The sequence below is a fragment of the Mercenaria mercenaria genome, chromosome 2, assembly GCF_021730395.1.
Source record: "Mercenaria mercenaria strain notata chromosome 2, MADL_Memer_1, whole genome shotgun sequence".
In the NCBI taxonomy this organism is placed as follows: Eukaryota; Metazoa; Mollusca; class Bivalvia; order Venerida; family Veneridae; genus Mercenaria; species Mercenaria mercenaria.
The window spans coordinates 36,035,541-36,062,105 of record NC_069362.1 but is presented as its reverse complement, the minus strand read 5'-3'; the positions used below and the strand labels follow the sequence as shown (position 1 = coordinate 36,062,105).

The window sequence follows — 26,565 nt, the reverse complement described above, 5'->3', positions numbered from 1 at the left end:
TGTAAGCAATAGCTAGTTCCTCGTTTCAACTATACACACGCACCCGTTTAGTTATACACTTGTACCTCATTTAGTCACTACAGTACAGTACACTAATTCCCCGTTTTGTTGAAACACACAGTTCCACATTCCGTCGATACACAAACACCCGGTTTGTTACACATTTTCCTCAGTTGGTTTAAACACATAATTCCCCGTTTTGTATGTGAAAAAAACTCATTGCTTAACAATTGAAGATAGCTTTAATCTAAAGCCTCGGATAATTTAGAAATGATAAGAATAAAAGTTGATAGAAATATGATGACTGCAGCTGCAGAAATAAAGAAGTTTCCAGTTGGTAGGTTTATAACTTAAATCCCCGATTAGTAGCGTTTACATGTGTGCGTGTGTGTGTGTGTGTGTGTGTGGATTGTTTCCGCTTTTAATGTCTGTACTTTACATTCAGTTTTTACCACCATTACTGTATTTTCTTTGGGTTTATTGACAGTAATTCGAAATTACTTCCCTTGGTTACTCTTGCATTGGCCGGGAAATGTAAACATAAAAAAGTAGAATTTTGCATTATTTTTACTTTTATTCAAGGTTATTATTGAATTATTTACAAAGCACGTTCATTATGATTTATGTTGATCTATCAAATTTGATAATAAGCAGCAACTTCAGGTCTAGACATTTCGACCCCGAGACATTTCAACCCTCGAGACACTTCGACCCCAAAATTGAATTCCCTTGCACATAATTTTCGACCCCAGAGGCATTTCAATCCCAAGACATTTCGACTCCTCATAAAATTATAGTTTTATGTTTTGATCCAATATTACTGTAACCGTTCTATCTGCTCAGACATTAATAGTGTCAACCCAAGCTGATCCTGTAGGATGCTCTAAGTCTAAATAGCAACTTTCAAGTTCACTTAAGTTTTACGCAGCATGAACCTTTCCAGTCATGCTATTCTTGATATCGACATTATATGATAAGTCCCGTTTTCCGGTATAAACCACCAATAAACACCCATTTCCGGTTTTACGGTGAGGGGGGTATCGGCCATTACGCTATATAGCGGTAGTGTTTAAGATAATCTTTTTTCAAGGTTTAAACAAAGAAAATTCATGAGTAAAAAAAGTATTGCAGATAATCATAAAACATTGTTGAATTATTAAAGATATAATAAAAATATCATTAAAGTTTACTTTTTTTAAAAATTCTATCTTTTATTCTATACTGCTGTTTCTGTGGCTCAACACCGAAGGTGTGAAATTTTTCGCATTTTTTAAGGTTAAACTATTTTTGCAAACATTTTGTTGTTGAGGTCGTAAAATGATATTTCTATAGTCAGAGAGTAAGAACTTTCCTAAATCCTTATCTTCTGGCAAATATAATTGCAAATATTGTACACGGTCTTTATCAGGGGTGTGGAATTCCTATGTCCGACTTGTCCAACTCGGGACTTTTTGACTGGGGACAAGTGAGTTTTCACATTCCGTTTGTCCGCGGACAAGCACAAATTTTCTGGATTGAAATGAAAAAGGAAAGAATAATTCAGAAACGCTAAACAGTGCTTCAAGTTTATGGCGTTTATAAAATAATTTGACGTACAAAACGGATGTTTCACCAGCTCAGCGGCCTCTCGATTTCTCAGGTTTATGGAAAACCATACTGCGTCTAAATTTAGCATCTCTTTCTCTGCATTCTGATTGGTTCCCTGTTACGATCTCGCGTGATTTTTGCACACTAACTCGGCAAATAGAAACCGGAATCGTAAACAAATATCACAAAGTTTTGGACAAATTGGTTGTTACAACTTCGTCTGCCAACAAAAATGGAAGTCAACAGTTAAAGCACAAAGCACTCGCTAGTACGAGTCAGGCAGTATGATGTTTTCTGACAGTCAGAAAGTTTCATGCTTTCTCACGTGGCTTCGCATGGCATGATGGGCAGTCTTTTAGGCCTCGCGGACGAACACAAGCTAAAGTGTCAAAAGCTTCTTTTTTTTGAAACAGCTACAATATTACGCTTTATTATGTTTGCTTTTGTAACTACTTGTAGATTATTGTCCAAAATTTAGAATTATGTGCATGCTAAAATGTTGATAATCCGGGCAGGTAAATTTTGACTGCGGACAAGTAGATTTTTAAGTCTCACATGTCCGTGGACAAGGGAAAAATATTGGGATTTCCACACCCCTGTTTATATCAGTTAATCTCGTCTGCCCCCCTGACCCTATTTATGGAAATACCGGAAGACAGGATTTATCCATAATGTCGATATGGTCAATAGCTCCAAAGAGCAGATATTTCAACAGGGTGGTTACTACCCTAGGTTCATACACTGGGTATATCAAGTTTACTCTAAAGTTAGATCAAGTAAAGACCAAGCTGCATAACAATTTAAATTTATTTACAAAACCTTTAACAATAGTGAACACCCAAGTTATTAAAAATTTATATGAGAATATCATCATAAAATAAAATGTGGCAAGTAAAACCATGAATACTATAGTCCATAGATGAGGATCTGCCAAGAAACTTGCGGGTTGTGACGGAAGAGGGCCGTCTGTAACCCGCATTGTACCATATATGCATATATGCTATATAAGGGTTATGACAGAAAGGGGCCGTCTGTACCCTTTTAGATGTAGAAAATTATGTGATCCACTAGCGTTATGACAGGAAATGGCTGCCCGAGACCCCGGATTTGTGACAAACAAATATACTAGACATAGGGTCAGAGTTGCTGACCTAGATGCTTTTTTAGCTCACCTCTATTGTGACTGCTTGATGTCCGTCGTGAGTCGTCTGTCTTGAGTCGTCCATCAACAATTTCTACAAAGATCTTCTTGAAAACCTCTGGGCAGAATTACACCACACTTCACAGGAATGAGCCTTGGGTGGCCCTCTTTCAAAATTGTTCAAAGAATTTAATTCCCTGCAGAACTCTGGTTGCCATGGCAACCGAAAGGAAAAACTTAAAAAATCTTCTTGTCCAAAACCACAGGGCCTAGGGCTTTGATATCTGGTGTGTAGCATCATCTAGTGGTCCTCTACCAAAATTGTTCAAATTAACCCCCTAGGGTCAAATATGGCCCTGCCCCGGGGGTCACATGGTTTATATAGGGAAAACTTTGAAAATCTTCTTGTACAAAACCATATGGCCTAGGGCTTTGATTTTTGGTATGTAGCATCATCTAGTGGTCCTCTACCAAGATTGTTCAAATTATCCCCCTAGGGTCAAATATGGCCCCGCCCCAGGGGTCATGGTTTATATAGACTTATATAGGGAAAACTTTGAAAATCTTCTTGTACAAGACCACATGGCCTAGGGCTTTGATATTTGGTATGTAGCATCATCTAGTGGTCCTCTACCAAGAATGTTCAAATTATCCCCCTAGGGTCAAATATGGCCCTGCCCCTGGGGTCCCAAGTTTTACATAGACTTATATAGGGAAAAAAGTTTAAAAATCTTCTTGTCTGAAACCACAACACTTACACCTTTGAAATTTGGTTTGTAGCATTGTCTTATTGTCCTCAACCAAAATTGTTCAAATTGTACCCCTTGGGTGAAAAGAGGCCCTGCCCTTGGGGGTCACAAGTTTTATATAGACTTATATAGGAAAAAACTTTAAAAATTTTCTTGTCTGAAACCATAGGACCTTTTGATATCTGGTATGATGCATTGTCTAGTAATCCTCTACTAAAATTGTTCAAATTATGCCCCTGGGGTTAAAAGAGGCCCCACCCTGGGGTCACTTAGTTATTATGTGAGTTATATAGGAAAAATACTTTAAAAATCATCTGATCCTATTTCCAAGACTGTTTTATTATAATTACCTGATGACCCCCAAGTAATATGATGTCACTTGACTGTGACCTTGACCTACTGATCTATTTTCTTGTTTTTTAAGATACAGCCTTGAAATTTTGATGACATACACAGTTTTGCACACAAATCATAAAACTGAATTTCATTGACCATGAATGTGACTTACTGACTTTCTTAATATTTTATCATCAGTGACATTTGAAACATGTAGCTCATATTACTCAGGTGAGCGATCCAGGGTCATCATGACCCTCTTGTTTTGTTTTTCGCACCGACACAATTATAGGTGATATGGCGACTTTCCAGCTTTTGATGGTGGAGGAAGACCCCAGGTGCCCCTCTATGCATTATTTCATCACAAGTGGGCACCTGGGTAGAACCACCGACCTTCCGTAAGCCAGCTGGATGGCTTCCTCACATGAAAAATTCGACGCCCCGAGTGAGGGTCGAACCCACATCGATGAGGGGCAAGTGATTTGAAGTCAGCAACCTTAACCAGTCAGCTGTGGAGGCCCCTGACCTAGATGCAATAATTTCTTTAATATTTATGTAAATTTTCAATAACAGTTAAACTCGTATGAAATTAGCATATTAACATACATGTATCTTATTAACATAGTCATAAGTATTAAATATTTTACTCATATTATAAATACAATTCTCTTTCATCTTAAAGATACATAATATTGCTCTAAGAACTAATGTATTATTTCAACAAACTTTATATTTTCTGTTAAACAAATGAGATTTAAATGTTCAGAATAAAAGGGAATTAATTCATGTCATTACAGAATTAAGTAAGAGTTACTAAACTTCTAATTAGCATAGCGAAAAGTCAAAACTGTTACATTACTTTAGTTTTTGGGGACAATTATGACTTTAAAAACACAATTTAAGAAATCTTTAAGGTTTCTTTTATCAGGTTTAGGATTATGGGATCTTTTTTTTTTTGCTCACCTGTGAGCTTTTGTAACTGCTTGATGTCTGTTAAGTGCATCCATCAGCAATTTCTAAAAAGATCTTCTTCAAAACCACTGGGCAGATTTACACCAAACTTCACAGGAAAGATCCTTGGGTGGCCCCGTTTCAAAACTGTTCAAATAATTGAATTCTGGTTGCCTTGACAACCAGATGGAAAAACTTAAAAAAATCTTTATGTCCAAAAATCGCAAGGCATAGAGCCTCGATATTTGGAATGTGACAGCATCTAAATTCTAATGGTCCGCTAAAAAGATTTTTAAAATTATGCCCCTTGGGTTAAAAGAGGCCCCGCCTCGAGTGTCCCAAGTTTTACATAGACTTGTATAGGAAAAAACTCTTAAAATCTTCTTGCCTGAAACTGCAAGGTCATCATCATCTTAAGTAATTGCCTCACCCTACAAGAGCATACTCTCAAGGTCTAGGCTTTTGATATTTGGTATGTAGCATTGCCTAGTGGTTCTCTTACAAGATTGTTCAAATTATGTCCCTGGGGTGAAAAGAGGCCCCGCCCTGGGGGTCACTTGTTTTACATAGAGCAAAAAGCCCTTATAACTTGGCAATGCTTGAGCCTAGGACTCACAAACTAATAGAGAGGTTGACACAGAGCTTAGATATTTTACAAATTTTTTTAAGATTGTTTAGTGGTCCTTCAGGTGGCCCCCTTTCAGAATTGCCCAAAGATTTGAAATCTATGCAGAACTTTGGTTTCCATGACAACTAAAACGAAAATCTTTAAATTTCTTCACCTTGTAAACTATTAGCCGTATTTCAAAAATATGTTGTAGAAATGATCTCTGGGTGACTTTTGTAGACATTCGGAAAGTCGTCGGTCCGACGGACATGACCGGAAAATTTTGATGCGGTCCACAATTTCTTAATCCGGATGAGGCCAGACTGACCAGCATTTATCATACACCGAGAACTGCAACATCTCGGACAACACATCAAAATGGTGTCACAAACATATTATGCCTGGGCAGAACCGGGAAAGAAACGAAGTGAACGCTCGACAATCTAGTAAAAAGAAAAAATGTATGAAAGTAAGAGGGTTGACTGAACATTTAACGAGAAATGGACTATAAATCACACCTGGCTCATATTTGATGGAGAAAAGATTTTATCCAACTTTCCTGAAGTCTGCCTTTAACAAAATTGCTAAGGCTGTTCTATTTCCATAGTCTATTTCTATAGTCATTTCTATTATCCCATGTTCCTATCTCAAAGGTCAAGGTCACAGTTGGCGGTCAAAGGTAAAATTGAAGTTTGTCCGGAGCATTTCTTCTTCATGCATGGTGGGATTTTGATGTAACTTGGCATGAATGTTCACCATTATGAGACAGAGTGTCATGTGCAAAACCAGGTCCCAAGGTCAAGGTCACACTTGACAGCTGGTGGGCTTGACATTCTGTCTATGGACATACTTGTTCAATTTAACAATCAACAGGATGTTTTTATTTGGACATCAAAGTGGTCACGTTAGGACTGTCCGTAAAATGCAGATATACTAATATCTTAACTATTTCATGTGTACTGTTAGTATTATGAAAGAAATTTCCAAAAATGTTGAGGGGCATTAGAATTTTTAGAGGCACACTTGGTAATTTTAATTTACTTGGTTATTCTAATGTTAAACATTTTCCAAACCTATATCACATTTAAAAAGAAAAGATCAACACAGTCCAATTTTCATCATTCTATTACATGTTATACATATAGTATCTTTAATTATCTCTAAAAGGGATTATTAAATACACACTTTTCAAATGAATTAACATCTTTTAACTAAGCATACAGAATGGGGTCGATATGTCCAAGGAGTTGGGGTTGAAACGTCTGGGGTCGAATTGTCTCTTGGGGTTGAAATATCTTGAGGTCGAAGTGTCTGCTACCATTCCATACATGCCAAGTTTCCTGGACAATTTTTCAGATATTAGTTCAAAATCCAGATTTGAGGTGAAAGGTCAGTAATTCAAATCCTTCTTTGTTTCATATAAAAAACAACTTCAGTTCACATTTACGTATCTATATAGAACATCACTTTTTCCTACACCTATTTTTCATGAAAGTTCTATCATAATTAACGGAAAAAAAATGAAAAGAAAATAGGGGGTTGAATAGTTCCTGTAAAATGCCATTTAGTGGTGGCTTGGCATGTATGGAATACCTGGGTGACCTGAAGTCACTGCCTTATCAGAAACAAGAAAAAGTACCTCATTTAACTAGTTATCTAACAAGTTATTGAGTTAAAACCATGTTGTGTTTTAAGTACATGTAGCAATGACCTTGACCCAAGCAAACTACAATTTAAATTTACTACTTGCTGTCTCTGCAAGATACTGTGAAATCATTAATATTCGTGGGGGACTAATTTTCGTGGATTTCGTGGTTGAGTCAATCCACGAAATTTAATCCCAACGAACATGTGAACTTCCCATTCATTTAATGTTCAAAAGTTGAAATCCATGAATTCATATCCCCACGAAATTGCCGTTTAGAACAAAACCACGAAATTTCATGCCCACGAAATTAAATGATTTTACAGTACCTAAGTATCAATTTAAGTTTATTTTCAGATTGTTGTTGAATCAAGTGTCAGTGAAAAGAGATGGATTTTGCCAAAGAACATAGAGACTTTTTATCACGGTATCAAACTTTAGTTTTGGATCAGAAATTTGAGAATGGGACCCCAAGTGAAAGGGCAGATCTGCTGAGGAAAACAATGGCTCATCTACAGTATGCTAAACTATCGGGATTGTAAGCTGCCTTTAATTTCAGAAAATGATATTCATGTTCTTATGCCAAGTTCAGACTTTATTCTACTTTATCTAGATAATAATATACGCCAATAATTCTTGTTAGTAAAATGTGCAGAACTACCTTAAAAAGACATGTTACCATGACATACCTAGCAAATATTACACTCATATGTTGATCTAGGGGCTTTAGTTACATAGTCTTGGTTGTGTTTCTATTCATATTGTCAGAGTCCAAAGTTCTTATTACTGCTCGAGGCACACATGAGAGCTCTCCTGCTTATTCTGTAGACTTCACAAATGATTTCATAAATGAATACCTCCCAGATTTCTTCAAATAGCTTTTTTTCTAAACGAATGAAAGGTCTTTCTGGATATTTGTTCTTTTTACTTAAAACTGGAGGCATGCTGCTTAGGCTGAAGGATTTTGTCAAACAGTTGTTATGTACATTCTGCAGTATAGGTGTTTTATGACTTGGTATATATATCTAAATAACAGAAGAAAGGCAATCATATACATGTAGTGATGTTGCATCCTAATCTTCCAGTGAGTTGTGTAATACTGTACTTGTATCAGTGTTCAACCCCACTCCACCAGAAATGAAGAATAACAGCCTAGTGCTTTAAATTAGGGTTGGTTGAACAAGACAACAGTATTTCTTTATTGTGTCCTCTTGTTTCATTATTTTTTCAGAGTAGGAGAAAATGTGGCAGACAGTATTAAGAGGCAGTATGAAGATATGTACATAAACATTGTAGATTCCTTTGATGAACATACAGGTAAGGCCTGTATCAGCACCTGGAGTGTATATTGCAATAGTATGTGTTAGCGTGGTTACAGGCCAGTCATGATGTGACCATTAACTGCTGTAATAGCTAAATGTGTACACAAATTTCTGCTGCTAGCCTAATGTAGTGTTTGTCTCCTTTTAAATCCATACACTCTAGAATGTATTTGGTAAGAAGATATATCTTGAATGAATGCATCTTTCTTTTCACATGCACATATGTTTAATGAACGTTTGAGGTTTATAAGATTTTTCCTTCAATGAAGCTTAGTCGTTTATACAGTGTGTAATTTCCATGAACGACCCAAAAGGCTGAACATTCCTGTCAGTGCAACTTGTGCTACAACTGTTACAGAAGTCACGTGATCATATGGGATAGAGCTGATGTTTTGATGTTTCAGGTCTCAACAATTATGCAGAAGGAGCTCTAGCAATATGCAGTGGAAACAAAAATGGTAATGTTCCTTTAACAGCTCTTTCTCTTACAAAGTTATTTGTATAATAGTGTTGCTCTTTACCTTTTACATGGTGTAGGTATATTTTTGCTTACTTGAGTAACTATGAGTAAGAATTCATTATTGAGTGATACAGGCAAAATCCTCTGCTAAATTTGACCAAGATGGATGTTGTCCTACATAATAGGAAAGATATTTTATTGTTCAATATATTACACCAAAATACATTATGATTGACAGTTACAGAAATTGTTGTATTAGTTTGCTATTTATTTCAGAAAGCCAGAGTTGGAAAAGTTCCTTAACACTGGAAAAGATTAGAAGTCTACCTTACATACAGAAAGCACTGAAGTCATCACAGGTAAAACACTAAGATTGAAGACTGTTGCCTGTAGATTGAAAACTGTATGTCATACCTTTTATGCTATATATACCTGTATTACGTTGTTGGTAAGTGTAATAAAGGGATTAAGGTATGGCTAGTTATGTTCTAGCATTGTCTGTCCACGTTTAAATTCTTAGAAAGTACCAGAGCTATGCTTCCCAAATTTTATACCATGACTTAGTACCTCGCAGTGAGCTCTATTGTTGTTTTCATCAAGGTTAAGGACCCAAGTTACTTGTTTATCAGAAGGTATAACAGTTACAGTTTTAATTTTTTACACAATGACTTTAACCCAAAGAAGAAAATCATTTTATTTAATATTTCATGTAATAACTAATTACCAGTAGAGAAAGGGTCATGTTGTATTTGGGTCAGTGGATCAAAGTTTAAGGTCACAGGGATCCAAATGAACTTCAGTTTTCAAGACATTTTACCATTTCAGAATAACTTACTATTACCCATATTGTTTGGCTCTAAGGCCAGTGTTACAATGACCCAAGTTGAATTACAATTTCTTCACATTCTTACTTCTTTGTACCCAAGTATGCCTTCAGCTTCTCATGTGACAGGGCACAAATGGTGCTCACATATGTTAACTGACCTTGCCTAGGCGAAATTTTATCTTTTGGATCCTTTGCCTTGTCAGACAGTGCTCTTTTCCAGGTTCTGCTTCCTCTGCAGTTACACATTCTTGTTTAAGAGAAGGATAGATAACTTGCAGTTAGAATATATCAGTTTGAATTATCTGAAGATTGTTATTGATATTATCTGACTTATAAATGCTTGAATACTTTTGTTTATCAGGAGTCAGTCAGTCGTCTGGTTCCTAGTCACAAATTGTCAGCACCTTTACCTCAAAGTAAAAAGGAGAACCAGCCTCCAAGCCTCACACCACAGAATGTTGCTTTGCCTCAGAAAGACTCGAAATTTCATTTTCAAAATTTGAGAAAAGGACCAGAAAGTCAGTCAACAGATAAAGTGTTGAACATGTATGGGAGCCACAGCAGTGACAATCAGTCAGGTTTTCCTCAGAGTATGGAAGGACCATCTGGTGCTCAATCAAAATTTTGCAATAACAAACTAAATGGACAAAACTATACAAAACAAATTGGAGCAGAAAATGTGAAAGTAAATAGACAACCATTATTTTCTGCTGCAGGTAAGGTTATGGTCTGCTGTGTAATCTTATTTTATGGGCATAAAATGTCGGATTTAAACTAAATTTGCTATTTTGAGGGAGTTTAATTCATGGATTTCAAATTTCACACAAAGTAACTGAAGAGTGTTGGTTTGATGAAATGTTTTGGTTAATACAGTAAATCTATGTTAAAACAGTTTACCATTGTCCATATTTATACTTAATGGAAGAAAAATCATATTGTACAAGTAGTAAATGCAAGGTGACTTTATGTTGTACCATAAACATCTAACAGTCAGGGGTGTAACTGTTTCAAGTTATGTAACCCATTTCAGTTACTTTTTCAAGCATTTTATAACCTGTATCAGTTTTAAAATAAAATTAACTCAGGTAAGTTATTCAAAAAAAGTCTTTTTGCTGTTCTCACAAGGTTAAAGGTCAGTAATTCAAATCCTTCTTTGTTTCATATAAAAAACCACAACTTCATGTCGTCTTTAAGTATCTTTAGAGAACATCACTTTTTCCTACACCAATTTTTCATGAAAGTTCTATCACAAACTAACGAAAAAATGAAAGAAAATAGGGGGTTGAATAGTTCCTAGTGAAATGCCAGTCAGTTGTGGTCTGCTACCCTAAAAATGGCGCATATTGCTCTCCTCCGCGCAATAAACACCTACTTCCGGTTTCGATCTGCAAAACTTGCCATGTGGGTTGTATGAACATGAAAACCGTCCCATTTCATGCAGAATGTATTCTAGTAGTGAAAAAGTGTGGTAAAAGCACTCGTTCTACACGAATTTGCGCAGAAAATGGGAAAATTAGGATCTGTTTATTATGGACTTCTTTCGACTACACCACGGAAGCACATTTTCGACCGAATTACTGACCTTATTCCACCAAGTGACCTTTAAAGTGAAATTAGTAGCAAACTGGTTAATCAAATTCTCTTTTAGTCTGATCATGACCTGATAAGCATAATGGGATGTTAAAGGTTTTATAGCTTTAAAACTTTTGCGTAAAACTTTATCAGCCTTGCGTGAATTTTTTTACTGCATAGCTGGAAAGATAAAAAGTTCAAGGGTTCAGGAAATAATTGCATTAGTTTCATTCAAAATAAGGAATTGGCACAGGAAGGCTTTGTGATATTTTATGATAACTGAAACAAGTTATGAAAGCATAAGCAATAACTCAAATAGGTTATAAACTGCGATAACTTGAAACAGTTACACCTCTGACTGTCTAATTAAAAGTATTTTGATTGATGAACAAATATAAATGAATTAATTGCTGTCTAATGAATTCGGTATATTTTTAGCAAGGAACCAAGCTTTTAATCAGTATGGGTCCAACCAAGGCAACAACAGAAATAGAGAGGTAAGTTAATTTTTTTATCTTAAGTAAGATTGATATTTTAAGTGCTAGCTGGAATTTTATGTTTTACAATTAGTTCTGATTAAAAAAAAAATAGAAAAACTTGTATCACAAATGTGGCATTCTTGAATATTTCTTTACATCTGCTTTGGATAATTAGTCTGTTTGGAGAGGAGCGCTGGTCCAGTGGTTTAAGGTGTCGGCCGTTCAGCCAGGGGGTCGTAGGTTCGAGCCTCACTTGGGTAGCAACCACTCCTCATACGACACCAGTATTGGTTTTTCCAGGCAGCCAACTTGAGATTGGTTCAAATAAGCTCGAAGCTTTCATCACAATTAAGCTACAGTTAATTAGTAGAAACTAAACTAGCCAGTTTGGGTAAGTATCTCCAGAGTTAGGGGCCTTGAATTCATCATACTTCTGAAAAGACAATGCCAGGTTATTAAATAGAGTATTTTAAAAGTAAATTCCCTGTGATAGGCATTTATTTTGACAGTTTAGAAGTCTTGTTTCATCACTGCATTAGATTTTCAATTGTCTGTTCACATGCATTTAATTGAGTATCATTTTGATTAAAACAAGGACCATAACTCTGGAGATACTTACCTAATTAAAAATTGAATTAGTGTCATATGACAACAAACAATTTAATTAAGTCATAGAAAACACAAGATGATGCTTGCTTTACAGTCCTCGGGGTAAGTCTACTGATTATTATAATGTAATTGTACCCCTCAAACAATGAAGTTCAGTGCTCGCACAGACCTGGAAATATCATGGAAAATCACTCTATCATGGAAATATCATGGAATTTCAAAAAGATAGATTTTATCATGTAAATATGAAATATCATGGAAATCCCAAACAGATCATGGAAAATCTAGAAATTGGGCCAGATTTTTTTTATTTTCTGGCTCACGGGAGCACCAACCCAATTTTTTCGATTTTGAAATAAAAATAAAAGTGATTTTCGCTAATTTTATTTTTATTTTCCCCACCGATAGTCCAGAGTAAATACAAGCGAAAATAGAATTGTTAACGGCCATTTCGTTCGTCCGCGCCCTGCCGTTTTAGCGCCTTCTGCACGAATCGCCGCCCTTTTTTCTTTCTTCAGCGCCCTTTTGCCCTTTCAGCACCGCCCCTTTGAATTACCTGCCAGACATTTGTCAAAATAGGAGACGTCCTGAAAAAACTGTCACTGGATATGCAGATATGACACTTGGCGACTTCACACAGGTGCTGTGTATTTGGCCAAGGCATGCTGAGTTACGGTAATTAAATGATTAAGAGACAATGTCAGACAGACTGAAGCACAAAAACAGCAATTAGAGAGGTCTGCAAACTGGTAAACAGAATAAAAAGAGAGAGAAAATATAATTTAGAACACAGTCTGCTGTTTATTAAATGGCCAGTAATTATCGGCAGTTAGCATGAACCTAGCAGTGTACAGTGTCAGTGCGTGCTGGGGGTATATTCATCACCTTCAGTGATAGCTCTAGTTTCAAAAGTGATGTAGCTGGAATTCTATTCAAGCTGACAGATTTGTAGCATTTAGTTATGATATGCTTCAGCTGTATGGATCAAAGCGACCCTACAATCAGACTGAAGAGACTTGGGAAGAGGAGAGAACAAGTAAAACTACCAATGTATTCAGGACAGCCAAACAACAAATGGTACTTTTTTCTACAGTCATATTTACTTTCCTCCAGTATTTATAGAGCAGGTAAAAACTGCAGTTTGTTGAATGTTTGTAAGTGTTAGACAATTAGAAAAGTTTAATCAGTACAGATTTACTCAAGAAAACAGGATTGCTAAAATGATGATACAAGCCCCCTCCATTTGGGTAAAATCTTATGTAACATATTGGTAACCAGCAATGGCTTCATTCCGTAATAAGTTAAGGTGCTTAACTAGTTAACATGCTTACGTATGTGATGGAGTAAAAGTTGTCTCCAGTTTTGCAAGAGTTGAACATGGGTCTAGGAGCCTGTCTTAGCCATTTCTTTGTAATTCAGTTTTGGTTTAAACTTTAGTATTGATTACTGTGTAATATGTTTATGTTGATTTAGGATATTGATAACCAGAAGAAGTATGGTGGAGGAGGACAAAATAGAGGTCCTGTAAACACATCTTCATACGGAACTGGGAAAAAATCACTGGGTACAAGGTAGTCATAGACTCTTATTGTGCTGGACACGATTGATTCTACCTTTGCGGCCATTGTATATCATGATCAGCCTGCACATCTGTGCAGTCTGATCAAGATCTGCTCTGTTCACAATTCAGTCAGTTTTCTTTTGGTAAGCACCCCTTAATGGTACTGTCAAAATTGAAAGATGGACAAGTTCATTATAGAAATTTAGCACAGTAAGTGTTAATGTACAACTTGTGTAGTTTCTAATTCAAGTTTTCCATACTTTTGTTGGTTTCTGTATTTCATCAAAGATTGAAACTTTGCATTTCATTTTTCCAAGATAAAAGTTGGATTGAGGATATTGCGAATGACATATTTTTCATGTCCTAAATTGAGTGCACTGAAATTAATCTATGGACCAAACCATATATCTCAGTTGTTAATGTGTAATATGGATTATATCAATACCATATACAATATATGTCTGTTGTATGGACTTATATACATGTACTATATAAATATGTCTGTTGTATGGACTATACCTTATACAATATATGTCTGTTGTATGGACTATACCATATATGTAAGCTGTGTGTTGTATGACTACCATATATCATGTATGTCCGCTGTTAATCTGCTGTATGGACTATACCATATAGTTAGCTATTACCGACCTATAAGTTGTATAGAGCTCTTTATTCCAGGGGGAATGTTATATGTGAATTGATCAGGACAATTTTAATTACAGACGAGGTTTGAACAGCAAGTTTGTACCTCCTGTGATGAACAGAGAAGATGATGATTTTGGGTAACATTTATTACATTTCTTTTGAGCAGTAAATATATATGTAACAATATAATATATATGTTATCTTAAACCAGTTACTGTTTACAACTGTTACAATTCTAAATACCGGTAGCCAAATATTTAAATTATCAGATGTTTAATTTAATGGGTATAATTAATGCAGTTCCTTTAGTAAAGCGTATTATGAAAATTAATAAACATTACTATTTGTGAGGGACTAATATTTATGGATTTCATAGTGGAGTCAGTCCAGGAAATTTAATCCCAATGACCATGTAAATTTCCAGTTCAGTTAATGTTTAAAAGTTGAAATCAGTAGATTTATGCCTCCATGAAATAATAATAATAATAGTAATAACGACTTTATTTTACGTAGATAACATATTTGGTGTTTAACTAATTTTTAATATGGTCCACATTATCAAACAGAGTAATTACAAAATTTACAAATCAGAGAACAGTAATGATTGATAAATATACAGTTATACAGCTGAGAAACAAAGCTGAAAAGAAAGTTTAATTATGAACAAATGTAGCATAAAACACAACAAGATAATAAAAAGAAACAAGAAAAGGAAATAGTTGGTTTGACTAAAACCTTAATATTTCTGTCTGATGAAATGAAATGATTTCAAAGTATTCAGTCCTGCACTATTTTGTGTAATGTAAAATGTTATGTTTGGGTTGTTTCTGAATTATTATTAAGATTTAGAGGGTAAATTGTTGTTCATGTTTTAGGAACCAGGCTACAAATACAATTACAAGAGCTGTGCTGAAAACTGGCGGTAGTGATGGAGGTGGGGGTGCTGGTATAGAAGGTTTAGATGATGAGAAACTGAAGGGTATAGAGCCAAAAATGGTGGAACTTATCATGAATGAGGTAAATACATAGACAGGGACAAGTGATTGATTTGCTATAAATAGATATGAGAATGAAGTAAGAAAGCATAGTTTGAGGTCTGTTTCTTATACTGTATGATGTTAGTATGATAAGTTAATCATGATTCATTAATTGACATGGTAAGAATAAGTAAATTTTTTGATGTATTTCTTTTAAATAGCATTAAATCAGTACACAAGCAGGTTTTGATGACATACAACATAAAATAAAACCATCATATTTTCTTGTCAAAGTCATGATTTATAGTTTGTGAGTAGGGTTAAGACTGGGTATGAACTTGAGTATAGAAGGTTTACATGATTAAAGACTGGTTGAATTGCTTATGAAATGGGGAAGGTTAAATTATCAGACTGACTGTAACTGAGGAAGTAACATGACGCAAAATAATATAACAAGATTGAGGGGAGGAATACATAGATCTGTAGACATTATCAAAGTACTCGGGGTGTGAAAATATTAGATTTTGAAGATTAGAAACAGCATGTTAGATCCCTGTGCCTTACTTGCACCCTTAATCAGTAGATGCTATTTAATGAAATATGCCTATGACTATTTTGACAGATAATGGATAATGGTCCACCAATGACTTGGGATGATGTGGCAGGGCTGGAGTTTGCAAAGAAAACAATAAAGGAGATAGTTGTGTGGCCAATGCTCAGACCGTACGTCACTATCAGCATCACTAAGCTTCTGTTATGCTTTTTGTTGCTGACATTTTAAAAAACAAATAAAAGAAAAGAAAGTCACTAAAATTCATTACGGTACCCTGTGTTCTGTTCTTTATTGATGAATCAGTTTTCATTCCCATCTTACGCATTGTTTTTTATGCCCCCAAAAGGGGGCATATTAGTTTTCAACTGTCCGTCCGTTCGTTAGTTCATTCGTTCGTTCGTCACAGCGTTAACTTTTTGCATGAAGGCACTTTACTCGCGAACCACTGCACCCAGGACCTTCAAACTTCACATGCTGATAGTATTTATTGAGTACACCACACCTACTGACTTTGGGGTCACCAGGTCAAAGGTCAAGGTCACAGGAGCCAACGTTAACTTTTTGCATGAAGGCACTTTACTCGCAAACCACTGTACCCAGGACCTTCAAACTTCACATGCTGATAGTACTTATTGAGTACACCACCCCTACTGACTTTGGGGTCACCAGGTCAAAGGTCAAGGTCACAGGGGCCTACGTTAACTTTTTGCATGAAGGCACTACTCGTGAACCACTGTACCCAGGGCCTTCAAACTTCACATGCTGATGTCCATCGTGCGTCGTGTGTAGTCCATCAACAATTTCTAAAAAAATCTTTTTCTTGAAAACCACTGGGCAGAATCACACCAAACTTCATGGGAATGATCCTTGGGTGGCCCCCTTTCAAAATTGTTCAAAGAATTTAATTCCATGCAGGACTGTGGTTGCCATGGCAACCGAAAGGAAAATTTTTAAAAATCTTCTTATCCAAAACCACAGGGCCTAGGGCTTTGATATCTGGTGTGTAGCATCATCTAGTGGTCCTCTACCAAAATTTTTCAAATTATCTTCCTAGGGTCAAATATGGCCCCGCCCGGGGGTCACATGGTTTATATAGACTTATATAGGGAAAACTTTGAAAATCGTCTTTTACAAAACCACATGGCCTAGGGATTTGATAATCGGTATGTAGCATCATCTAGTGGTCCTCTACCAATATTATTCAAATTATCCCCCTAGGGTGAAATATGGCCCCACCTCGGGGGTCACATGGTTTATATAGACTTATATAGGGAAAACTGAAAATCTTTTTGTACAAAACCACATGGCCTAGGGCTTTGATATTTGGTATGTAGCATCATTTAGTGGTCCTCTACTAAGACTGTTCAAATTATCCCCCTAGGGTCAAATATGGCCCTACATATTTGGTATGTAGCATTGTCTTATGGTCCATTGTTCAAATTGTACCCCTTGGGTGAAAAGAGGCCCTGCCCTGGGGGTCCCAAGTTTTATATAGACTTATATAGGAAAAAGCTTTAAAAATCTTCTTGTCTGAAACCATACGACCTAGGCTTTTGATATTTGGTATGATGCATTGTCTAGTAGTCCTCTACCAAAATTGTTCAAATTACACCTCTGGGGTTAAAAGAGGCCCCACCCTGGGGTCACTTAGTTACTATGTGAGTTATATAGTAAAAATACTTAAAAAATCATCTGATCCTATTTCCAAGACTGTTTAATTATAATTACCTGATGACCCCAAGTAATATGATGTCACTTGACTGTGACCTTGACCTAGGCTACTGACCTACTTTCTTGTTTTTAGCTCACCTGTCACAAAGTGACAAGGTGAGCTTTTGTGATCGCGCAGCGTCCGTCGTCCGTCCGTGCGTCCGTGCGTAAACTTTTGCTTGTGACCACTCTAGAGGTCACATTTTTCATCGGATCTTTATGAAAATTGGTCAGAATGTTTACCTTGATGATATCTAGGTCAAGTTCGAAACTGGGTCACGTGCCTTCAAAAACTAGGTCAGTAGGTCTAAAAATAGAAAATTCTTGTGACCTCTCTAGAGGCCATATATTTCTCAAGATCTTCATGAAAATTTGTCAGAATGTTTACCTTGATGATATCTAGGTCAAGTTCGAAACTGGGTTACATGCCGTTAAAAACTAGGTCAGTAGGTCAAATAATAGAAAAACCTTGTGACCACTCTAGAGGTCAAATTTTTCATGGGGTCTTTATGAAAATTGGTCAGAATGTTCACCTTGATGATATCTAGGTCAGGTTCGAAACTGGGTTACGTGCGGTCAAAAACTAGGTCAGTAGGTCTAAAAATAGAAAAACCTTGTGACCTCTCTAGAGGCTATATATTTTATAAGATCTTCATGAAAATTGGTCAGAATGTTCACCTTGATGATATCTAGGTCAAGTTCGAATCTAGGTCACGTGCCATCAAAAACTAGGTCAGTAGGTCAAATAATAGAAAAACCTTGTGACCTCTCTAAAGGCCAATTTTTTCATGGGATCTGTATGAAAGTTGGTCTGAATGTTCACCTTGATGATATTTAAGTCAAGTTTGAAACTGGGTCACATGCGGTCAAAAACTAGGTCAGTAGGTCTAAAAATAGAAAAACCTTGTGACCTCTTTAGAGGCCATACTTTTGAATGGATCTTCATAAAAATTGGTCAGAATGTTCATCCTAATGATATCTAGGTCAAATTCGAAACTGGGTCATGTGCCTTCAAAAAGTAGGTCAGTAGGTCAAATAATGAAAAAACCTTGTGACCTCTCTAGAGGCCATATTTTTCATGGGATATGTATGAAAGTTGGTCTGACTGTTCATCTTGATGATATCTAGGTCAAGTTTGAAACTGGGTCAGCTGCGGTCAAAAACTAGGTCAGTAGGTCTAAAATTAGAAAAATCTTTTGACCTCTCTAGAGGCCATATTTTTCAATAGATCTTCATGAAAATTGGTCTGAATGTTCACCTTGACGGTATCTAGGTCAGTTTTGAAACTGGGTCACATGCGGTCAAAAACTAGGCCAGTAGGTATAAAAATAGAAAAACCTTGTGACCTCTCTAGAGGCCATATTTTTCATGAGATCTTCATGAAAATTAGTGAGAATGTTCACCTTGATGATATCTAGGTCAAGTTCAAAACAGGTTCACGTACCTTTGAAAACTAGGTCAATAGGACAAATAATAGAAAAACCTTGTGACCTCTGTAGAGGCCATATTTTTCAATGGATCTTCATGAAAATTGGTCAGAATTTTTATCTTGATAATATCTAGATCAAATTCAAAACTGGGTCACATGAACTCAAAAACTAGGTCACTATATCAAATAATAGAAAAAAACGACGTCATACTCAAAACTGGGTCATGTGGGAACAGGTGAGCGATTCAGGACCATCATGGTCCTCTTGTTTAAGATCCAGCCTTGAAAATTTGATGACATACACAGTTTTGCACACAAAGCGTAAAACTGAATTTCATTGACCATGAATGTGACCTACTGACTTTCTTAATATTTTATCATCAGTTTGACATTTGAAACATGTAGCTCATATTACTCAGGTGAGCGATCCAGGGTCAACATGACCCTCTTGTTTCAAAGTTAGATAGCAAGTTGCTTAAAATGCATACATTAAAGTTATTTTTAGAACTTTCAGTTTCAATACTGTTTGAAATTTCTTCTATTTTCCAGGGATATATTTACAGGGTTGAGAGGCCCTCCTAAAGGATTGTTATTGTTTGGTCCTCCTGGTACAGGGAAAACATTAATAGGTAATTACACATGTTTCTATGCAAGAGGCTATAATATTGTCTGCATTAGGACACAAAGAAAATTAATAGTGAGGTCTGTATTGAAATAAGTTTTCCTGTTTGGAACTTTAAAAAGCTTTATTTTCATGCCAAGAATTTAAGGAAGATTATAAATTTAGACTTCATTCTTGCACTTACTGCATGATGTCAATGAATATTACAGATTGGGTTAGTGTAGACAAAATATACAGCTATCTTAAGGATAGTAGTTTTGTATCTCATGAGAAAGTGAGGTCTTTCCAAAGGTTTAACCAAGTAATTCTCACTGAAATCTGTTGAAATTGTTGGAAGTCGATTACATTTTGTGTTGGCATGTTTCTTGCGCAAATGTAAGTTTTTTATACAGGTTTTCTGTATACAACAGCAGTATAATTTTAAGTAGGATGGTAGGATGTTAGCTTCCTGTGTACATGCAATAATCTTTCATGATATACTACATGGATTTCGTTTTGTATGCTAAGACTGTAATATATTTTTGTTTCAGGCAAATGTATAGCTAGTCAGTCCAAGTCAACATTCTTCTGTATAAGTGCTTCATCCCTGACATCAAAATGGGTATGTTACCTTGTGTTAATATCCTTTCATTTTTGAAAACTTAATACTAGACAGTTTGCACTTAGCTTGAAACATTAAATGTTAAATTAGAGATTTGTCTTGTGTTGCAATTTTCCTTCTTTCAAGTTGTGTGTCAGTATATCATCATAAATGCAGTATTACAAATCAAGTTAAAACGAAATTTTACTGTATAGCATAGTAACAAGATAATTTACTGACTATTGTTCTCTACAGGTAGGAGAGGGAGAGAAGATGGTACGAGCACTGTTCGCTGTTGCACGATCACGGCAGCCAGCTGTTGTGTTTATAGACGAGATAGACTCACTGCTCACACAGAGAACTGACGGAGAAAATGAAGCTTCCAGGAGAATCAAAACAGAATTCCTCGTTCAACTTGTAATAATCCACTACTGTGAAATTGTTAATATTTTTTGGAGACTTCTTATTTGAGGATTTCATTGTTGCATTGCTCCACAGTATTTAATCCCAGTGAACAAATTCCCATTCATTTAATTTTCAAAAGATGAACTTACTAGATTCATTTCCACAATATTTTATGCCACTAGATTTTATGATTTACAGTAGATTGTAATTCTTGGCACACAGAAATATGCTATAATCAGGCATAGCTGATTTTGAATTTATTTTAGATATTTTGTGTAGACTGGTATCCTGTTTTAGTATAGTAGTAGAAACATATCACATGACATGGCTTTAATTACCGGACAGTATATAAGGAAGACTGCACTTACAGTTTTGTGGTAAACACCACTACTTTTTATGTTAATTGGAGTTTAACAAAATATTGTAAAATTTCTTTGAGAATATGTTTTAACAGTATCCACTGTGAAGGAATAAATGCCACTATGTATTTTTAACTTCAGGATGGGGCCTCAACCAGTTCCGAAGACAGGTTGTTGGTAATTGGTGCAACTAACAGGTCAGTATATCTACACACAGCTTGACTGGTTTACAGTTAAGCCAAGAGCCAATCAGTTTCACCAGAAGATACTAGCAAATTATTGATTTCCTCAAAAAGGTTATGTTAATTAAGTTCACTACATATTATAGATAATTTTGACGCTTGTTTGTACAAAATTCCATTTTACAGAAATGCAACTCTTTAGATTATTAACTATTAAGTAAAACATAGTGTTATAAAAAAATTTGTCCTCAGAATTTCATCTTTTACAATAATTTGGGTTAATATCAAAATAACTTCGGTTTATTTGAAGATAAATATTTAATTGATATTTATAGGAAAGATAAAGCAATACTGAAAAAAGGTGTAAAGTATGTTGAATATTTGCAAATATATATACATAATAAATTTTTTTTTTCTAGCTGAATATAAGATTTGAAGTGCTACCAAGTGAATATTGGTTTTATTAGGTTTATCCTCACACTGACAAGAATAGGACATAAGGACATATAGCAACTTCCTAGCTTTTGATAGTGGAGGAAGACCGCAGGTGCCCCTCTGTGCATTATTTCATCAGAGGAGAACCTCAAGACTCTGTAAGCCAGCTGGATGGCTTCCACACTTAAGAAATCAATGCCTTGAGCGAGGCTGAAACTCATATTGATGAGGGGCTAAACATTTTGAGTCAGCAGCCTTATTGTTATAATAACCACTTAGCCACAGAAGCCCTAAAATATTTTGGAGAATTCTATTACTATTTTCTAAAAGCTGGAATTTTATATAAAGGTGCAACTTATTTGTAGACCTCAGGAGATAGATGAAGCAGCTCGACGAAGGTTTGTAAAGAGATTATACATCCCGCTACCAGAATATCCTGCCAGGCGAACTATCATCACCAATCTGCTTCGTCAACAGTCTTACCAGCTGACAGATCAACAACTTGATACAATATGTGCTAGAACTGACGGTAAAATTGTTATATCACTCAATAATTCCTTCATCAGATGTATAACTTACTCCTAATTAAGATTAATAGCAAATCAGAGTGTTTCTACCTCAATATTCCCACTGAATTTACAAAAGTTGAAAGAAGGACCTGTGTGTCTGTTTTTGGTGTTTTTGAGTTTCTTGCAGACATTATCTAGTGCAGGCTCATCGCAGTAATATACATAACAGACTTACTGATGTTGTCTTCATAAACCAACCATCATATTGATACAATAAGGAATAATTTGTCTGCCTTCAAAACAAAAGTATTTCAGTCATCTACATATTCTTAGATATATCAAAGATGTAGATAGAAATCACAAAAAGAATTTGCCAGGCTGTTAAATGGTGTAGAGTTTCACGTGTATATGTCAAATTCATTAAAGTGAGGAATCAGCCGGTTTCATGGAATACTTTATTACTTTAATGTTGCAGGTTTTTCTGGAGCTGACATGGCCACATTATGTAGAGAAGCTGCCCTTGGTCCTATAAGAGACATGTCCTTTGGTGATATTGAAAATATTTCAGCAGATCAGGTACATAGCTATTAAAGTACATTAGTTCTTGTGAATGTTGACTCCTGTACCTAGCTTCAGTTAATCCATATATGAATTGGAATATTTTTATACATCTAAAAACAGTGATGAGGGAGTTGTGTTGGAGTCATTTTTAGCTCGTCTATTCAAAGAATAGTCTAACTATTCTACTCAGCCTGGCGTCACACCTTGGTAAAAGTTTTGCATGCAAGTACATATAGCTATCATTTAAAGGCATATAGCTTAGAAACTTTTTTTTCTATGTCAATTATCAACTGCACTGGGGCATGTCCCATAACTCTGACATGTAATCAGGCCAAATTATGCCCCCTTTTGGACTAAGAAAATCCTGGTTTGCATGCAAGTTGCTCCATCTCCAAAACTAATGCAGATATTGAACTGAATCTTCATGCGTGTCTTCGAGGTTATAAAACTAGGTGATAGCATCAAGTCCCATAACTCTGACATGTATTTTGGCCAAATTGTGCCCCCTTTTGGACTTGGAAAATCCAGGTTAAAGTTTTGCATGCAAATACATATAGCAATTATTTAAAGGCATATGGCTTTCTTTTTCTAGGTTAATAACCAACCTAACAGGATCAAGTCCCATAACTCTTGACATATATTTTGATAAAATTTTGTCCCCTTTTGGACTTACATCATCCTGGTTGACGTTTAAATGCAAGTTACTGTCTCCAAAACTAATGCAGATACTGGATTGAAACTCTAGATATTTTAACATTTACAGTAGGGTAATATTCCTGCTTCTTGGACAAGAATTCGAATTGGCTGTCTTACAGACAGCTCCAGACATGTTAACCTAAAAATTTTAGTTAAAGTTTTTCAGTGAGTGCAATACCATGTGTTTTTGCAATTGTAGACTCTACCGAATGACTACACACTCATCTTTCAGGACAATCAGGTTATATAGGTTACGGCATCAAGTCCCATAACTCTTATGTGAATTTTAAGAAATCATTTCCCTTCTGGGGTTGAAGTTTTGCATTTGAATTGCTGCCTCCAAAGTCAATGCAAATATTGAATTTAAACATACACATTATTGAGAGGGATAAAACAAGGTGAAATTTGCATGTCCCATAACTCTGAATTTTAGTTTGGCAAAGTTTTGTCCATTTTTGGACTGGGAAAATGCAGGTTAAAGTTTTGCAAGGAAATCTCTTAAACTGCTTCTTGGTTGAAACTTAAGAAAGATGTTGGATGCCATTGAATAAGATCACAGAATCAAGTCCCATAACATGTACATGAATTTGGACAGTATACCTATTCTTAGATAGAAAATCCATTTTGCTAGCAAGCCTTTGAGTAGTTGAGCATGCCGTCATGAGACTGCTCTTTTATGGTTATCATGTAACCATGCAGCCAGTTTCAAAATGTTTGAATGAAATTTCATACACATGAAGAGTAGACAGTATTTTTTTCTGGAACAGACAAAGGTGATGGCCAAAAAATAATCTTCATTCATTGGGCAGGGCATGTTTAGGTATATTAATCACATTTGGTGATAGCTCTATCTTAAAATGTGGTTGGTAGGTGGCACTGTATTAGACAGGTAAATATGTTGTATAAGTATTATTTCAGGTTATTTAAACTGTTAACATTGAAATAATAAATAAAAGTAAATAAAGTGGATTTTTCGCTATGATTTTTAGGTTAGACCAATAGCACATCAAGATTTTGAGGAGGCCCTACAAAACGTGAAACCGTCAGTGTCAGACAAAGATTTAGACATCTATATCGAATGGAATAATACATTCGGTAGTGGACATAGGTGATACAGTGATGTTACCAATAATTGAATGGAACAGTACATTTTCATGGTGGACATAAGTGATCTAGTTATGTGTATTGAATAGAACAAAACATTTTGATGGTGGACATAAGTGATCTAGTTAAATGTATTGAATGGAACAATACGTTTGGTAGGTAATACGGTGATGTTAATTGCATGGAACAATACATTCCGGTAATGGACATTTGAATTGTGTTGTAGTACATAATTCAGTGCTAAATATCAAACTCAATTGAAAAGCAAGGTGAAGATTACATGATCTGCAACTTAAAGTCATGTGTGGACAAAAGATATACGTTTGTTCTGCTTGTTATGTTATAAAGAAATATGTTTAACATATATGTAGCTCTTGTTATTATCTCCAAGTTTTTAACAGTACTTTGTATGTTTTGCATTTTAAACATTTACACTTTCACCATGTTGTCTTAACATTTCTGTCATCAGGCTGGCTGTGATATATTTGATGACTCCAATTAATTCTGTAAAGTGTATCTGGTTTTAGGTTTTGCATAACAGTTTATTCTTGAGCAAAAGATTATCAAGAGGTCACAAGTTTGATCTACAGGCAAGGTGCATGTTCTCTGTGACAGTTATAGATAATGGTTCTGAAGTAATTCGTCTTCCATCTCTAGTTCATGTCGGTCATTGGTGATATATGACCATTTTGTGTCGATTAGCCATAAAACCCAACCAACTCACTCATGTCGGTCAATTGTTAGTTACTTGCTGAGATCAAGTCAGTACTGTACAGAATACAGGTTGCTGGTTATATTAACTTACCACCATTACATAACTGAAATACTGTTTAAAATAAAGGGATTTTGCCCCAAAATCTAACAAACATGGTATTTGCTGTGGTCAGTCATCATGCAGTATGTTTTAAATGCACCAATTGCAGATGGTCAACAACCTCATTTTGTCATGTATTCACTCTAAGTAGTGTTATTCTTTCATATAAACAGTCCTGTATTACTGAACTGGTTAAATCCAGTTAGTCTAGATTAACTTTATTCATTAAATTCTGGAGGCAGCCATCATTTAACTGAAATCAACAAGGGAGGCAACTGGCATGGTCCTGGGCATTGTGATAGATGAATTATTCTAACACGATCCGCAGCCATTGCTATATAAACATATAACGAAATTGCCAATACATGAATCTACGATAAAATATGGTTGGCTATTACATTTCACCCCCCTATGATTGTAACATAAGAGATTCTACTTCAGTTCCATTACATACGAATTATTTCAGGGCCAAACGGTTGAAAACAGCATTTCAAAAACATAAATATAATAAAATGTCATACTGACCTATGTGTAGGTCCGTAAACACGTTCTGATCTCTACGAGCGAATTCAGTTAGCTTAATTATGATTCAGTGGTGACGTCATAAATGTATGACATAAAGTATGACGTCATAATAATGTGACGTCATATAAAAGTTAAGCTCGTCACTCGTAACACAGGGTCAACTCGCCTAATTTGATGATTCTGTTCATAATTAGTTTGCGAGCTGTTAGATTACTAATTTATGAATACTTCTCAAAATTCTGATAAAAAAGAAACAAATATCTATACGTTCCATTGGCTATGCAACACTTTCTACCCATAGGGGGTAAATTGTAACAGCATATGACCCGATTGACGTATTACGCTGAAAATGTAGTACTGTAAAATGCGAATTATTTGCGTTGTTAGAATCGAAATAATAAATATCTTCCAATAATTTTATCAATTAATAAAACATGGGCAGTCGTTTGGATGCAAATAATTAAATCACGAGTGTGTAGCACGAGTGATTTAATTATTACGCATCCAAACTCCTGCCAATTTTTTAATTATAAAATTAGGAACAGTTTTTATTTTTTAAAATAAAAAATTTATATTTAGCCAACTAAAAAAGGATCTTTTTTGTACCCCAT

General features: G+C 35.6%; 1 protein-coding gene across 6 annotated transcripts; it reads left to right on the top strand.

Moving 5' to 3' along the window:
• Window positions 1-130: 130 nt before the first annotated feature.
• Window positions 131-24,995, top strand: LOC123563717 (fidgetin-like protein 1). Of its 6 annotated transcripts, none has more exons than XM_045356682.2 (19): window positions 131-151; window positions 7,374-7,554; window positions 8,248-8,333; window positions 8,743-8,796; window positions 9,075-9,157; window positions 9,986-10,340; window positions 11,635-11,693; window positions 13,260-13,361; window positions 13,758-13,855; window positions 14,571-14,630; window positions 15,369-15,510; window positions 16,093-16,193; window positions 19,712-19,791; window positions 20,315-20,385; window positions 20,620-20,781; window positions 21,270-21,325; window positions 22,111-22,274; window positions 22,730-22,830; window positions 24,501-24,995. In XM_045356682.2, the coding sequence occupies exons 2-19, from the start codon at window positions 7,406-7,408 to the stop codon at window positions 24,621-24,623; spliced, it is 2,046 nt and encodes a 681-aa protein (XP_045212617.2). In that variant the 5' UTR covers window positions 131-151; window positions 7,374-7,405; the 3' UTR covers window positions 24,624-24,995. The 6 variants fall into 6 exon arrangements, with proteins under 6 accessions (XP_045212617.2, XP_045212613.2, XP_045212615.2 ...); XM_045356678.2 differs by lacking the exon at window positions 131-151 and adding an exon at window positions 489-582; XM_045356680.2 differs by lacking the exon at window positions 131-151 and adding an exon at window positions 500-548.
• The last annotated feature ends 1,570 nt before the right edge of the window (window positions 24,996-26,565 follow it).